The sequence below is a fragment of the Bubalus bubalis genome, chromosome 1 (assembly GCF_019923935.1).
Source record: "Bubalus bubalis isolate 160015118507 breed Murrah chromosome 1, NDDB_SH_1, whole genome shotgun sequence".
NCBI classification, from domain to species: Eukaryota; Metazoa; Chordata; class Mammalia; order Artiodactyla; family Bovidae; genus Bubalus; species Bubalus bubalis.
Window position 1 is genome coordinate 3604615 of NC_059157.1, and position 16453 is coordinate 3621067.

Consider the following 16453-nt stretch of genomic DNA (forward strand, 5'->3'; position numbering starts at 1 on the left):
GCACTGGATCACCAGGGAGTTCCCTTACTTTCACAATTCATTTCAGTTGCAGGCATCAACACACTTCCCTCCTCATACCTCAGCACACAGGTCATGTTTTTCCAGTTTCGTCCTTTTGAAGGGAAGAAAAAGGCACCTGTTTACACCTGAAACTTGAGCTGCCAAAGGACATCAAGGTGGCATAATCAAACGGGCTACTGGACGCAAGCGCCTGAAGCTCATTCAGAACACAGATGTCTGAGCTCTTGGACTGGATGAAGTCACCGAGCGGTGCAGAGGAAGGAGATTCCAGCAGAGCTGTCTGTGGGAGCGCCGACCCCCAGGGCGGTCAGCAGTCTGCCCAGCCTGGATCCTGAAAAGCGGGTCTGTTCCGCGCCACCCCGCGGTCCTAGGTGACCATCGGAGGTGACCCGCGGAGTCACCAGGTGCGGGGGTGGGGTGGGGAGGGGGTCTAGGTCACCATCGGGGGTGACCTGCGGAGTCACTCGGTGGGGGGGGGGTCCTAGGTCCCCATGGGAGGTGACCCGCGGAGTCACCGGGTGGCGGGGGAGGGTGTGCTAGGTAACCATCGGGGGTGACCCGCGGACTCACTAGGTGGGGGGGGGGGGAGTGCTAGGTCGCCATGGGAGGTGACCTGAGGTGTCACTAGGTGGGGGAAGGGTTCCAGGTCGCCATGGGAGGTGACCCAGGGAGTCACCAGGTGCGGGGGGGAGGGGGTCTAGGTCACCATCGGGGGTGACCCGCGGAGTCACCAGGTGAGGTGGGGGTTGCAAGGTAACCATCGGAGGTGACCTGCGGAGTCCTCGGGGGGCGGGGGGCGGGGTGCAGGGTTGGGCACCCCGGCCGGGCGGGAAACCCGGAGGCGCGGTGGCCGCGGGTGCTGGCGGCGGGCGGGGCGGGCGGGAGGGCGGAGTCGCCGCAGCGGCCGGCCGCGGGCGGGGGAGGGTGTGTGCGCGGGTCACATGGTCGCTGCTGCCCTCCCGTCAGCCGCCCTCGCCGCCGCGGTGCGCTGGCTGCAGGAAGCCGCCGCGCCGCCGCTTTGTTGTCGGGGCCCGCGAGGAGCGCCGCCCGCCGCCGCGCGCTCTCCCCGAGCTAGCTTTCCGGCCCCGGGGCCCGGCTGCGGGCCCCCGCGCGCCCCGCCCATGAGGGCGCCCCGCGACCACCGCCGGCGGCGGCCCGGGGCGGCGCGGCGTTGAGGCGGCGGCGGGGGCGCTGCCCGCTCTGCGGACGGGCGGCCTCGGGCCTCCCCGAGGGCACCATGGAGGTGAATGCGGGTAAGAGCCTACAGGGCGGGGGGCGCGGCGGCGGCGGGCGCGCGGGGCCGACGGCCGGGCGAGCGCGGCGGCGGGGCCCCTCACGGGCGGCGGCGCGGGGGGCCCGCCCGGAGCCTGGCGCTCGGCACCCCCCGGGCCGCCCTCCCGGCCGCCCGCAGCGCCGCAGCGCGGCGGCCCGGCCCCCCCTCACATGGCCCGGCCGCGCGAGCCACGTGCGTGCTGTGTTTACGTTCGGCGGCGCGAGGCCGCCGGTTGGCTGGGCGGGCGCGTGACGCGGCATTACATAATGGGCGCCGGGGCGGCGGCGGCGGGCGGGGACACGTGAGGCCGCGCGGCTCCGTGACCCACATTCGCCGGCCGCGGGGGCCCCTGGGGGCGGGCGCGCGCCGGCGGGAGGCCCCGCCCCGCGGGAGGCCCCGCCCCCGCGCCCTCGGGCTCTGACGTGGCCGCCCCTCCCCCGCGGGGTCGCTCGCTGGGGGGAGGCCGCGCGTGCGCGCGCCCCGGGGACCCGCGGCCCAGCGGCCGGGAGGGCGCGGACGCCGCAGTGCCCTCGGCCCGGGCGGAGCGGAGAAGGCGGGCGCCGAGGGGGACCCTCCGGGGTCGCCTGGGGACGGCTCGCCGAGGGTGGCGCTGCCTCGTCTCCACAACAAAGAAGAACCCTTACCGTTTCAACGACCTCCTCGGGGACGCGGTCGACCTTGTGAAACACCTCCGGTGACGAACACGCCCGCGGCGCCTGCGGGCCGGGAGCCTCACCCTGGCCGGTCTCGCCCGGTGACCCCCAGCGACCCCGAGGTTGCTGATCTTTCCTGAATCCGATAACAGATTTTTCCCCCCCGCCCTGAGGGCTGGGGATCTTAGTTTCTCAACCAGGGTTGGAACCCGGGCAGTGAGAGCCCTAACCGCTGGACAGCCTGGGAATTCCCAGGATAACAGATATGAGCTTATTAATCCTTTTCTTGTCCCATTTCCTGTTGCTTCCGCACTAGGGAGCAGTGTTAGGGTCCCTTCTGCCCTTCTGTCTGTCCGCCCCCTGCCATGGAGAGCCCTTTGCTTGAATCCAGTGAGGCTGCGGAAGCAGCCAGTGATTATGTTGGAAAAACCATGCCCCTGGTAACAAATTGTGAACCTTCCACCAACAGTAAATAATAGAGTCATTTTCTTGTCTTTTAATTACCTGTGGGCCTATATAGCCTTGAGGATAGTTTAAGAATTTGAGTAACTTTGTTATGGAATAAAACTTTTACTTGCTAGGGATTTCAAGATTAAGAAATTCATCCTCGTCTACCTCGGCGTGAATGAATTCTTATAGTTTTGAGAGCGGATAAGGTTAGAAAGTTTTTCTCAGATTTGAACCTTCCTGGAACATTATCACTGATCTTAATTTTGATTTTACGGTGTGATTACAAACTAACCTTTTCTTGGGATGACTGCTGACTCCCCCAACCCCCCTTCCATATCCAGTTCACATCCCTTGGTCCTTGCTCCGTGGTTTTTTTTTTTAATCCCCTGATCATCATCCTTGTTGCCCTTTGGGATGTGGCATCCAAAGGTGGAAGTCGTAGAACGATTAATGACTGCTGTAAAGGAGGTGTCTGGCAGGTTGGGCTTTTGTGGCATACTGCTTTGCTGACTCACAGTAACCTTGCCATCAACTAGACCCTTTTCATGTGAACTGTTTTGCAGTTAAGTTTCATCCCTTGTGCAGATAATTGTTTGACCTGAACTGTAGGAACTTGAACTTATCTTTCTTAAATTTTCTCTTTCTCCATTTGGCTCCAAGTTCAAGCTATTATCCGGTATAGTGTTTCTGCCATCCCTCTGTCTGAGGGAACTTAAATAAGCATTCCTTTTCATTTCCTTAACATATAACTTGCCCAGGGTGGGGACAAATTCAGTTCTGGTGGCAGGCCTCTGGCCCCTCCCTTTAGGTTGATATCATTTTATTAGTCAACACATTCACCCAGTGACCATTTGGTGTAACTGCCCTATTTTTCATGACTCATTGTGTGACCCTTTCTGTGACAAATACGGAGGAGAAATAGTGAAGCTGTGGAAATGGACTCGATACATTTTTGTCACAGATTTTGACTGAAGTTCTTTAAATACCATTCTGCTTGATGTTTTTACTGTAAAGGTAACTGCATACTACCATTCTGTTCTCACTTGGAGAGAGAAACAGTAAGATAATGGGAAGAATTCTAAGTGAAGAAGGAAGTTGCCTGACTAGACAGTGGAGTTGAGGAATTCATAAGGTGGCCTGGAAATAAGAACCTGCAGAGAAATCTGGGTCCACATGACATATTCAGAATTGAAGGACAAAGAATGGATAGGGAGGTTTAGATTTGTTTGAACTATTGGGATCCAACTCTCCCAGCATAATGATGGTGAAATAATGATCACCAGTATCTGTGGAGCATTTATGTGTTCTATATGGGCCCTGTACATGTGTTACTACTTTGAGCCTCCCCTTAATGCTGCCACTGTGGAAGGGGAGGGTCTAAGTTCCACGAAGTGAATAACTTACCCTTAGGGGCAGGTCTGTGAAATCCCCTCGGGGAGCACAAACCAATGGCTGTGCTGTAGTCACAGTTGGGGTTGAAGCCCCCGTCCCTCCTAAAGGTGCATGTGAGGCTTGGGCTCCTGCCTTTGGGGGTGAGGGGACACTGAGTAGATGCCCGCAGTTTGCATGGTACAAGGGTCAGCAGAGCCGCCCAGTTTCATCATTCCTCTTTTTTAATCTTGTTGCTGGTCCACGGGTTTTACTCCCAGGCTCTAGATTACTCTTGTCCCCCTTGTCCCCTCCCCACCTTTCCAGCAGTTTACTTGGAGACAAGAACTGTGTTTGTCAAAATAAGACCTATTTGTTTTTGTTTTCTTAAGTAGTCTCTTACGTGGTACATCATTTAATCGCTTTCATATTCTTTAAAACTCCGCGTATTGTCTGTTACCTTCGCTCTTGATCCTTGGCTTCTACGGCACCCTTGTACTCTCGGTACCTTGTGTGAACTGTGGCTCACGTTGTGTTGGAACGAAAGGTCGACAGGGCTGTCTCCCCAGGTCTGTGAAGTGCTCTAGGGAGGGCGCCATCTTGCTCTCCGGAGCCCTGACAGTGGGACCCAACCGGAAATTCAGGGCTTCGTTAGGTCCACTCTGTCATACCGTGAGTAGAAGGTATTGAAAACCTGCTTTTAAAATGAGAAAACTCATAAAGCTTCTTGAGTAAACATGTTTTGTTCTAAGTCACAAGGCAAAAAAAAAAGTCCAGTCATGATTTGATCTCAAGGGTGTATTTTCCAGGATGGTGAGCAGAGGGAGTGGGGTGGTGGTGATGTTGGGCCAGTCTGGAATCCGGGTGAGAAAAGCCCAGGCAGGCTGTGTGAGGACAGCAAGTGCCTCCCAGCGGTACAGAGTTGGATGTTGACTTCGGGATTGTCTGAAACTGACCACTGGGTAAGCCCTAGCCTGGGAACCTGGCCCAACTCCAGGATTCTTTTCAACTAAAAATAGAGACAACTCAGCCTCAGCTAATTTTAGCTTGAGGCATCTGAGAAGTATATGCTGCCTGTTTTTGGAGGTGTTAGGACTTGCTGGTTCAGGGATTTTACCTTTCTTGCATTTTCGTTAAAAACTCTCTGTAAAAAGGCACTTATTTTAATAGTTCCCTTTTATGAACATCATTTCATTTCAATCTTATACTAACTCTGGCAGATATTCCCATTTTATATTAATAGAAGATGACTCAGGTTTAGAGAGATTGAAAGTGACTTGCATGCTGAGGACTTCTCAGTAAGAGATAATAGTCTGTGCTCTGGAATTGACGTTCAAACCTGGCCCTGCCACTTGGTAGCTGTATTAACCTCTCTGACCTCCTCTTCTGTAGAATGGAATAATGGAAGTTAATTTTATAGGGTTCTTATGAGGACTAAACGTGGTGTGAAATCGTGTCATTTTATTCTCGACATTTTATTTACTTTTGGCCAGGCTATGTTTTTCTTGCTTTTGCATGGACTTTCTCCAGGTGTGGCGAGTGGGAGTTACTGTTGGCTGCGGTGCCTGAACTTCTCATCGTGGTGGCTCTTGCTGCGGTGCAGGCTTAGTGGTTATGCACACGGGCTTCGTTACTCTGCGACAGGTGGATTCTCCCCAGACTGGGGATTGAACCTGTATCCCCTGAATTGGTGGATTCTTAACTACTGGACTTCCAGGGAACTCCTTATTTTCAGTATTCTTGCTGACCTGTAATCTTCACTTTCCTTCTTCATTGGATTGAGGAACTGCTAGATGTACATCTTACCTTCTAAGAAATTAAATTTTAACCTTCTTGGGTTGCTAATCATCAGGTTGGTAGCATGATGTCTGGTTGACGCTAAGACAACTACGTCAGTGTTGAAGGTCTTGCTTAGAGAATGTACCTGCTCCTTGATGGGTCATCTTTGATTCCATGGTTCCTGGCACAATTGCTGGTTGTAAATTATTATTGATTCCCTAAAAGACAGGAGTTGGATCTTAACTGAATTGATAATAGCGCAGTAATTTTTCTTGGGTTTGATTTTGGAACTTTTGCAAAGGAAGGTGTGTTTTGAGTAATTAATACCTTCCGTTGCCCAGTCAGCTTTAAAACACTTCTCAAGCCATTAGAACAGCTCAGATCTCCACTCAGAAGAACTTGTGGATGTAAATGGCTGACTGAAATCCTGGCCCTGGAAAGGTCTAACTTCCTGACCTTTTATCCTCTTGAGACATTAGTGAATTTGCTACCTAAAGTAGTAGTTTAGTCTCTAAGTCATGTCTGACTCTTTTGCGACCCCAGGAACTATAACGCACCAGGTCCATGGGATTTCCCAGGCAAGAATACTGGAGTAGGTTGCCATTTCCTTCTCCAGGGGATCTTCCTGACCCAGGGATTGAACCCGGGTCTCCTGCATTGGCAGGCGGATTCTTTTCCCCTGAGCCACTAGGGAAGTCTCCCACTACCTACAGTGGTCCTTTAGGAAAGATAAAGAGCTGTGAGAGCTTCCTCTGGGGATTTGTTGAGGACTAAGAATAATCTTTTTCTTTGTATCCATTCTCAGTGGAGATAAAGATGAAAAAAATATCAGTTGCTACCACCTGGGATTTCTAATGTGATCTTCAAATCTCTAAAATTTTATGAAAGCAGTGGTGGTTTTACCTAGCAACATGACATTTGAGAGACTTCAAGGTTGAAACCATTTTTCTTTGGATTCACAGTATGTTAGGGATATTCAGGCAGTTAGTGAGAAGATCAGCCTTGAAAATTATGGGCCAATTTGTGCTTGAATTTACTAATTGTAACCATTCTTAAACTTCGGCCTGCAAAGACTTGCCTTGAGAGCTTGTTCAAAATGCTCATTCCTGGACTTCTGGGTGGTTCAGTGGCTAAGAACTTGCCTTGGCAGGGAGCAACTGAGCCCATGAGCTACGACTGCTGAGCCTGTGTTCTGAGCCCAGGTGCCCCTGAGCCTGTGCTTTGCAGCAAGAAAAGCCACCAGAATGAGAAACCCACACAGTGCAACCAAGAGTAGACCCTGCTCGCCGCAACTAGAGAAAGCTCGAGTACAGCACAGCCAAAAGAAAGTTCATTCCTGAGGGTGCCTTCTCCAGTCGGGCCAGGGTCTTGGAAATGTGTGTTTTGAGAAAAACACTAGGGGCGGTTCTAATGATGCGTGTTTCGCATAATCTCTTTGGATCGTGAGAATAAACTCAAAGTTAGGACTCTCTCTTGTGTTTGGAGTATTGGAGAGTCTTCAGATTTTAAAATCAGTGGTTAGATAAAATTATTGTTGCTGAGATTACCCTTGGTTGCTTTTTCTCCCATTGAGCACAGATGAAGTCATTGACTTGTGACAGTGACGCCCAGGCTTCACTGCGCTTGGAGGCTGAGGCCTGAGACCGCGCTTCCAACCGAGTTCCAGGCGATGCTGGAGCCACTGGTGCAGGACCACGCTTTGAGAGTGCCTGGTGTGTATGCGTAGGGACCAGGTTGCGGGACAGGTATTCATCCTAAAGCTCGGGCTTCACTCTGAGCAGGTGGGAAGCGCAGGTTAAGGGCATCTGGAAGCGGGTCAGACTTTAGGAAAAGCGGATTCATACCTCTAGCTTCAGTGCTGATATCAGATGTATGCTTCTGGAATGGAAACGTGGATGGAATTGTCCACATTGTATTTTTTGTCTTTTTAAGACTCAAGTGCAGATAAACAACAAGGTCCTCCTGTATAGCACAGGGAACTATATTCAGTATCCCGGGGTAAACCATAATGGAAAAGAATTTGAAAAAGGATATGTGTGTGTGTGTGTGTATAACTGAGTCACTTTGCCGTATAGCAGAAATTAACACAACGTTAAATAAATTTCAAAGATGTACGAGCAAGACGATTAAAAAGACTCAAGTGCCTTTATCTGCATTGTGCATTTTAAGTTTGTGTATGGTGAACACTCGGAGAAGGCGATGGCACCCACTCCAATACTCCTGCCTGGAAAATCCCATGGATGGAGGAGCCTAGTGGGCTGCAGTCCATGGGGTCGCTGAGGGTCGGGCACGACTTGAGCGACTTCACTTTCACTTTTCACTTTCATGCATTGGAGAAGGAAATGGCAGCCCACTCCGGTGTTCTTGCCTGGAGAATGCCAGGGACGGTGGAGCCTGGTGGGCTGCCATCTATGGGGTCGCACAGAGTCAGACACGACTGCAGTTGTGTTTCTCATGGCACAGTTGGCACCTGTTCTCACTTCTTTTCTGGGTTATAACCAGAGCACTGTGGTTGTGGCTCTACTTCCTAGGGGCTTCCGAGTCTGGATTTGTGTAATTGGTACTTAAATACATGTCTGGTTCCTAACGTCATCATGACAGACTAAAAGTGACTTATCCCTCTGCCTTTTTTTTCCTTCTCTTTAAGTGGAAATGACTTACTGTCCTTTGGAATTGATTTGGCCTGAGCATTTTGCTGTGTGTGTGTGTGTGTGTGTGTGTGTGTGTGTGTGTGTATATATACACTTGAATGACCTATAAAGTCTGGCTGTTATTTAAAAAAAGACTGGGGAGTCTTTTCCCTTTAGCAGACAAAGCGTTTATTTCAGAGTGAATGCTTAAATTGCAGTTGTTACTTTGGGAACCTGTAAAATCCTCCCTTTCGGAATAGTCATCTCAGGTTATTCTCAGAAATGTCTGTTTTACTTGTTACTGCCATGGGGTCTTAAAAGAATCAAATGCGACTTAGTGACTCAACAACAACAGCAACAGTAATACCTTACTCTGTTTCTGATCTGTCCATGATATTAGATGTGGGCTTTACAAAGGCAGAAAAGTAGGTATTAGAAATAATTTATGTCTTGGAACTTCCCTGGTGGTCCAGTGGTTAGAATTCCGTGCTTCCACTGCAGGGGGCACCAGTTTGATCCCTGGTCAGGGAACTAATATCCCACATGCCACATGGCACAGCCAAAAAAAGAAAGAAGAAATTTATGTCAGACTTATATCTGTAAAGCATGTATAGAGACTTAAAAGACACTCTGCACCTAGGTGCTTGTAATCTCTCTTGTTGAGAAGTAGATGGAAACAGGTAAACAGTAGGTTTAAATAAGAGTTCAAGACAGTGATGGAAGAGAGATAATTAACGTTTGTGTGTGATGGACATTGAAAAAAGCCAGTAAATGTTGGCTGATGATGGAGGAGAGAAGAAAAGAAACCACAGGAGGCCTTGGCAGAGAAGATGAAAATTGCTTGTTTGGCCTGGGATTTGGAAAAACAATACTTCTGGCCGTGAGGCTACTCTTGCAGCATTTTATCACTTTCAGGAAAGAAGTTTGAAATTACACCCTGAGAGTCATTTTAAGCGCTGTTTCTTAAGCTGGACGGTTCGCAGTCTCTTAAGAGGTCACGGCCAGTTTCAGGGGGAGTTGTGGAGTTTATCCTAATGAAGTGATGAAGAGTGTTCTGAAGGTAGCTCTGTGAAGGGGAGTTAGCTCAGAGCATGCTGTCTGCCTTCCAGCCTCTTTGATACTCACTGTAAACAGTGAGTCAGGAGAACAAGCGGTGCGTCTGGGTTTCTCAAGAGCTGCTTTGGAGAGGAGTGTGTCTGCAAGTCCGATGGCAGGAGTAGGGAGAAGGCAGGTGCGGAACTGGGGTTCAGTGGGTAGTCGTGGGATCTTTGGGGAGCATCAGAACACAAAGACTGTGAGAGGAACAGCTGTGAAAGGCTTTGTGTTTCCAGATAGATTCCTTTATCCGGAGTTCCAAATGTTACATCTGTGCTTGACTGACCTGTGTTTTAGCCAGATGCTGGGGAGTGGGGTGGGTGAGTGATGAGCCCGTTGTTCTGGGACGGTGTCGTGTAAAGGGATAGAGAAGGAGGCAGAGAGGGACCAGAACCAGATTTCCTCATGGCCCAGGAGACATGACGACTGGCTTTGTTGTCGCTCAGGAAGATCTTCCATCCCCCTTTAGGAGTAGTTTGGAAAATGAAAAGCGTTTAAGTTCGGATCAGTACATGCTGAGAATAACAGAGCCAGTGAGAGCCTGCCCACTTTGTAAACCAGTGGGAATTTTATAGCTTTGAACTTTGTGGAAGCAGGAATAGTAGGAAATAGGGAAGAAAATAAGCTGCTTTTGCCTTTTGCGGTAATTTTGATCATTAACCTGTTTTCCAGAGTTAGTGACTTTACTGTTGAGATTTGCGAAAATAGAAAATATGCGTTATCATGTGTCTAATTACCTGGTTTCACCCCCTCTTCTCCAGGAGGTGTGATTGCCTACATCAGCTCTTCCAGCTCGGCGTCCAGCCCTGCCTCTTGTCACAGTGAGGGTTCCGAGAATAGCTTCCAGTCCGCGTCCTCTTCTGTCCCGTCTTCTCCAAACAGCACTCATTCCGATAGCAATGGGAACCCCAAAAATGGCGATCTCTCCAGTATTGAAGGCATCCTGAAGAATGATCGAATAGATTGTTCTATGAAAACCAGCAAATCGAGTGCCCCTGGGGTGACAAAGAGTCATAGTGGAGTGACAAGTGAGTTGTCTAGTTTTTGACAGTTGATGCCACGAATTGCAGGTGGGGCTTACTTTATCACCTGTTCATTTGGTGGGGACCATTTTATTTCTGGGTATACTTTTCACCCCCTTCTGGGAAATTATATTTCAGTAATTATTCAGAAATCAGTGATGACCTTAATTAAAAGTTACAGCCTAGGGCCTGTCTTAATCGATTCTCTGTGGTGAGGTGGTGTATCTGCCCGTGTTTCCTCTCGGGCACCCTCTTACCTTCTGTGGTTGTCTTTCTTCTGCACTCCTCCTGCTGAGTCTGGTTTCTGGAATGGAGCACTCACTCAAGGAAAGGAGTTTGCTTTCATGAAGCTGGCACTAGGAATGTTTGGAGGATTGGAATATCCCACAGAGTAGTGGGAATGTGGATTCCTAAGTGAGTGCAGAGGTCACGGGCTGGCTCAGGGCGGGGTCAGGAAGGGCTGGCACCTGGCTCTGCCCGAAGGCGGGTCGGACTGTTTGCACAGTGGCCTGTGGAGACCCCACTTCGCACCTTCTGTTGGTTGACGCCCCTGGCACTGATTTCTTTACTCTTACCCCATAGAATTGGTTTCTTAGTTCTGGCTGCATATCTGATGTAGAATAATTCTAGATTTACAAAATTTCAGTGTCTGTCCAGGATCTTCAGCTCTCTGAGAGAGTTTTGGCAGTGCCATAAGGCATGATTTCTTTTGATATGTCAATTTGGTATAAAGATTTTCCTCAGACATTACATATTTGTATATTTTTTAAAGTATTTACAAGTTAAACAAAATACAGTACTCCATTGGAAAGAAACAGTTTTAGCTTTTCTTCCAGCTTTTCACTTTTGTGTCTATTTGTGCTTCAGAATTCAGTGGCATGGTTCTCCTGTGTAAAGTCTGTGGGGACGTGGCCTCAGGATTCCACTACGGCGTTCATGCTTGTGAAGGCTGTAAGGTAATGCATGCTTTTGTTGGTTTAAGCTGCCGATTCTGAGGTTAAAGAAATTACATGGTTGATGATCCGGGAGGAGGAGAGAAGTCAGCTGCTCCTTAAAGTTTTAAGCATTTTATGTCGTGTACAAACATAACTCATTTTGAAAAGCATATTTTAAAACTACATTTTAAATATATGTAGTATGTCTTTTTCCTTTAAGATTTTGATCAAAATAAATGTGTTATCTCAAACTTGAGTCTAGTGTGAAGTGTTCACTCACTGACGTGTCAGGCAGTGTCCTGGGTGGCAGAGGAGGGCAGGGAGCACTCGGGTGGGGCTGCTGCCTTCTGGAGACTTAGAGTAACCAGGCTTGGAGCAGATCTCATCAGGTCCTTTGACACTCTGACCTGTCAGGTGCTGGGAACGGGAAGCAGTTCCTAGATGCTTGTAAAAATGTGATACCTTCGGAAGCAATGCCAAGTAAGTGAAAGAGTCTCAAGTATAAATTGAGCCCTGGGTAAGCTCATTTGTAAGTTGCTTTGAGTATTCCTGAGTCAGGTAGTTCCAAGTGAGAAGTCTGTACTTCCTGCTCACATCTAGGGAGCCTCTCTTCTCATCTGGTCCTTCCTCCTGAGTGTCTAAAACTAATGCGGCCAAGACTTGTGCTTGCGCTCTTCTCTGACTGGAAGGCAGAAGCAGGGAACCGGTTTGGCGGGATGTGGTAGGCGAGCGAAACACTACCTGTACGTGAAGGGGAAACACTTCCTAGGGTGGCTCCTCGTGAGCTGTGAGTGTTGTAGCTCTTAATGGCTCCATCACTTCACAGGACTACTGTACTTCATTCAGAAATAGCACTTTTTCATTGTTTTAAAAATTCTATAAATAGTTTTTCTTTTTTTTTTTCTTTTTACAAAAGATATGAAATAACTATGTTTATAGCTAGAGAAACCAAAGCACAAGCAAATGAACCTAAGTGCATATTTGTGATAAATGCCACACATAATTACTCTTAAAGCTAGCTCAGATATCATAGTGCCCAAGTATAGTATTACAGTAACAAAGTATAAAAATGTTATATCCCACAATCACTAATACAGATTCATCTAATAATGTGGTTAGTTATGACAGTCAAGGAAACTGCAGTTTAAAATAATTTTGGTGATTTTGATTTTCCTGAAAAAGTCAAGTGGAGGTCTTTGCAGACCACTCACAGAGCATGAACTTGAATTGTTTGTGTAGTAAATACGGGCAGCTGTGTGCGATCATGCAGCCGGGAGCTGTGGGTGTGTGTATGACACTTAACCTGTAGCTGATAAGTAACCGGGACATCTGGAATGTATAAGGAGGTGTCAGCAGAGGGTAATCCAGGAAAGACCGCATCTCCTAACGTGACCCTTAGATCTAGCGAGGGAATTGCGGTGTGGACACCGGTCTCTGTCATCTTGTTGAGGATGTCCTTCATATTGCAAGAGTTTGGGAATTTGTAAGTGACTCCAGTATGAGCTGGAAAGCGTGGCTGCGGCCCCGGCTGGTAACAGGTGAACGGAGCGTAGGACACGGGGGCTTTGGCAGCGCTGAGACTCTCAGAGGGAAGGGGGAAAGGGCTCTGCGTGGCCGGCAGGCGCTCGCGGGTACCAGAGAGCTCGGCGGCGATCTGAGTGCCAGTGTCGTCTCTCCCCTGCTCTCAGCCAGATGACTTCTCGGGTCCCCAGTAGCGTACTGGCTAATTAGGTGCGGGGGACGCTTAGAAGGAGTTCCCCTGGATGTTTTTAATCGGATCCCTACAACTTCCTTTGTTCTTAGGGTTTTTTCCGGAGAAGCATTCAGCAAAACATTCAGTACAAGAAGTGCCTGAAGAATGAAAACTGCTCTATAATGAGAATGAACAGGAACAGATGCCAGCACTGTCGCTTCAAAAAGTGTCTGTCTGTCGGAATGTCAAGAGATGGTATGTCCCCATTAAAAGAGTGCTCTTCTTAAAGCCTGTGGGGCTTGGCGTTATTCCTCAGCGTGAACCAGAGCCAGGAGTCAATTGCCAAAGCCCCCCTTGTGCTCAGGGTGAAATGGATTTTCAAAAACACATTTTGTTGTCTTACAGGATGCCAAATTGATTCAAGTCAAATTTTAGCATCATCATCTCAGAAACAGCTTTTGACTCACTTCCCCTTTTTGTTTCTTGCCTGTGAAAAGACCCACTTTTCCTCTGTGTGATTTGAATACTTTTTCTTTTTCAAAAAATAAAGGTGCAGTTTTTCTTGATATAGGAGTTCTTGGCTTTTCCCCCTGATTTCTGTCTTAGTCGTTCTGAGGAACCCATTTCTCCCACTGTGAACTAGCTCTGTGACTTCTCAGTCCTGAGATGACACCATGCTTTTCGGCACCGACTGTACTTTCAAAGGTGATGCAGAATTGAAAGACCGTTGTGGCCTGGTGTGGAGGTGGTTGCTCGATCCTGGCGCGCTCCACTCCTGTGGGAAGCAGAAGTGGTGGTGACTGGTCGGACCTTTAGTGTCGTGTGTGGACGACCTCACTGGGACGTGACTCTTCTGTAGTGCTCGGGGAGTCTCATTCTTTTCCAAGTAACATAACCGAGGACTGTGAGGCTTTCAGAGGGGTCAGGGTAGGAGTTAATTGAGAACTGCTAAGAATGAGCCTTGTATTTATCTAGGGAAGGGTGATTTAAGCAGTCCCTTAGGTTACTCTAGCTAGTATCTACTGACACAGAAATAGTGTTGTAATAAGTAGGTTCTTGAATGACAGGTTTCAACAATTGATGTTCTATGTTTTCAGTTGCTTAAAAAAAATTTTTTTTTTATGGCTCTAGAAATACTAATCCAAACTTGATGGATATTGTGATTTCCACAAGAGTAAAAATGGCCATCAGTCGTGCAGAGGGGAGCGAAGGTAGAGTGTGCAAAAGGATAAAGTTATGTCTGTGGTTGCGACAGGGTAAGAGGCTGCAGTTGGAGCAGTGAGACTCCCTTGCTGGGTGGATGTATTGAATTTTTATTATCTGTGTATAAATACTAGAATAGAAAGAAGCTTTTCTTTCCCTCAGAGATAGGAATGTTGGAGACAGGACTCATTCTAAGACTAAAGCTTTATTTTTGTTTCATTGATTTTAATTAAAATCCAGCCAGTTTATTTTCCAGTAACTACATTTCTATCGACTGTGATTTTTTCTTCCTTTTTTTTTTAAGATTTTCTCTTAAGTTGGAAAAGGTGATCCCTTAATAGTTGGGTCTTGAGGATAAGGTTACAGAGTGAACGGACAGAGGTCAGGAAGTGATTGTGCCTCTGCGTCCAGCACTGACGGGTGTGGGCAGCCGGGCGCCTCCCCGAGGACACAGCCTTCAGCCTTGTTAGTAAGGTGCTGTGCAGTTATGCTGGTTTGTTTCAAACTGATTTTCATTAGTTAATTGCAGATTTCTTTCTTAGACTTTGCTTATAAAATACCCAAGAAGTCTTCTCTTAAGCTTTATTTTGAGATAAAAGTGAAAAATTTCTCTCCTCACTCCCACTTCCTGTGGTACCTCAAAAACGTAACCGGCAAGTTTAGAGTGATTTTTGGCCAGACTCAAGTGGGCATTCTTGTGTGATCAGAAGCTGTAGCTGTCAGAGCCAATTCTGTGTTACTCTTTGGAATAAACGGGTCTTCTTTAACATGTAGATGTTGAATATCTTTTTCTGCAATAGCTGTTCGGTTTGGGCGTATTCCTAAGCGTGAGAAACAGCGGATGCTGATCGAGATGCAGAGCGCGATGAGGACCATGATGGACAGCCAGCTCAGTGGTCGTTTGCACAGTGACCCTTTAGCAGACCACCACGAGCAGATCGCCTTGCCAGCCCAGGAACAACCGCGACCCAAACCCCAGCTGGAGTCAGACAGCAGCAAAAGCTCTTCTCCCTCCTCCTCCGATTTTGCGAAGGAGGAAGTGATCGGCATGGTAACCAGAGCTCACAAGGACACCTTCATGTATAATCAGGAGCCGCGCGAAAGCTCAGCGGAGACGGCGGCGGCGCTGCCGCGAGAGCGGCTCCCTAAGAGCCTGGAGCAGTACAGCGTGAACCACGAGCACTGTGTGGGCGGGCCGCACGGCCGCTTCGCCTGTGCCGACAGCGTGCAGCACCTCAGCGGACACTACAAGGGCCGCAGTGGCGGGCACTACCCCGGCGGGCACGCCGTCTGTGTCGCGGGCGGACACTGCGTGAGCTTCTCCGGCGCTTATACTCAACGAGTGTGCGATCGAGTTTCCATAGATGGGTTTTCTCAGAACGAGAACAAGAACGGTTTCCTGTGCAACACTGGAGCGAGGATGCACCTGGTATAGTGAAATCATGTTTTTTGCTCACTTTGTGTCCAGGAAAACTGTGAAGGCTTGCTTTTTATTTGGAGGCCATTCCAACTTCAGAGGCGGGGGTGAGGGTCAGGAGGGCTAGGACATTTATTAGAAGCCCTTTTGCATGGTATTTTAGATCAAATATTTTGAATAAACAGCATTTGTGGAATGACCTGATTGCACACAGAGCTAGGTACACATGCATGTTATTTGATTGATACTGTGATCAGAATTAGGATTTTATGTAAAATATGGGTTATGAAGAATTGATCCTTTAATTCTTAGAAAACCCTTTCAAAATGTAGGCATTCAAGTTAGTTTTGGCCTTACTAGCATTGGGATTTCCTCAAGGGGACTGATCCTTTAGCTTGCCACAGTCAGCAATTCCTTGATTGGGATGGAAAGTGTCTTCTTTAACCATCATGATATAAAAAGGTCTTTGGATATAGAGCATGGGTGTTTCATGGTTTGAAGACTTGGGAATAGTTTAAGATAATCCGCTGGTTTCTAAGAATTTTCTTAGACTTCATCCTGTGGGATGAGTCAGTGTTAACGTCATTTAAGTGTCTCATTAAATCCAGCAGTCTGCGTGAAAGCACGCTGTTTATGCTCAGCCAGACTTTTATCCACAGCAGCGGTCCCAAGGCTCTGTTTATACCATCGGGTCCTTTGACAGTGCTTGGTGTTTTCTACAGCTGGGTAATTCAGATCTTTTTTCATTTTCAAAATAGTTGACTCAGTTACCCCAATCCTAATGTTAAATGTTTGTTTGTTTGTTTTGGTCCCTTGAAGTTTTTGAGTCCATGGATCTGGAAGGTAACCTTATTTTCTTTAGGCTTAGTGACTGCCGTAAGGAGGGGAAAATATGTAAAGGTTTAGGTTCTCAT

At 48.3% G+C, this 16453-nt stretch overlaps 1 protein-coding gene across 2 annotated transcripts in view; it reads left to right on the top strand.

Moving 5' to 3' along the window:
• Nucleotides 1-1007: 1007 nt before the first annotated feature.
• The window catches only part of NR1D2 (nuclear receptor subfamily 1 group D member 2), a 28727-nt gene continuing 13281 nt past the window's right edge, over nt 1008-16453 (top strand). The window contains exons 1-5 of one of the 2 annotated variants that reach the window (XM_045161897.1): nt 1008-1274; nt 10031-10297; nt 11159-11247; nt 13030-13174; nt 14923-15551. In XM_045161897.1, the coding sequence (XP_045017832.1) occupies nt 1259-1274; nt 10031-10297; nt 11159-11247; nt 13030-13174; nt 14923-15551 (1146 nt within the window). In that variant the 5' untranslated portion in view covers nt 1008-1258. Of the gene's footprint in view, nt 1275-1803; nt 2070-10030; nt 10298-11158; nt 11248-13029; nt 13175-14922; nt 15552-16453 lie in introns of those variants that run through there. The other variant, XM_045161903.1, reaches the window with a different exon arrangement.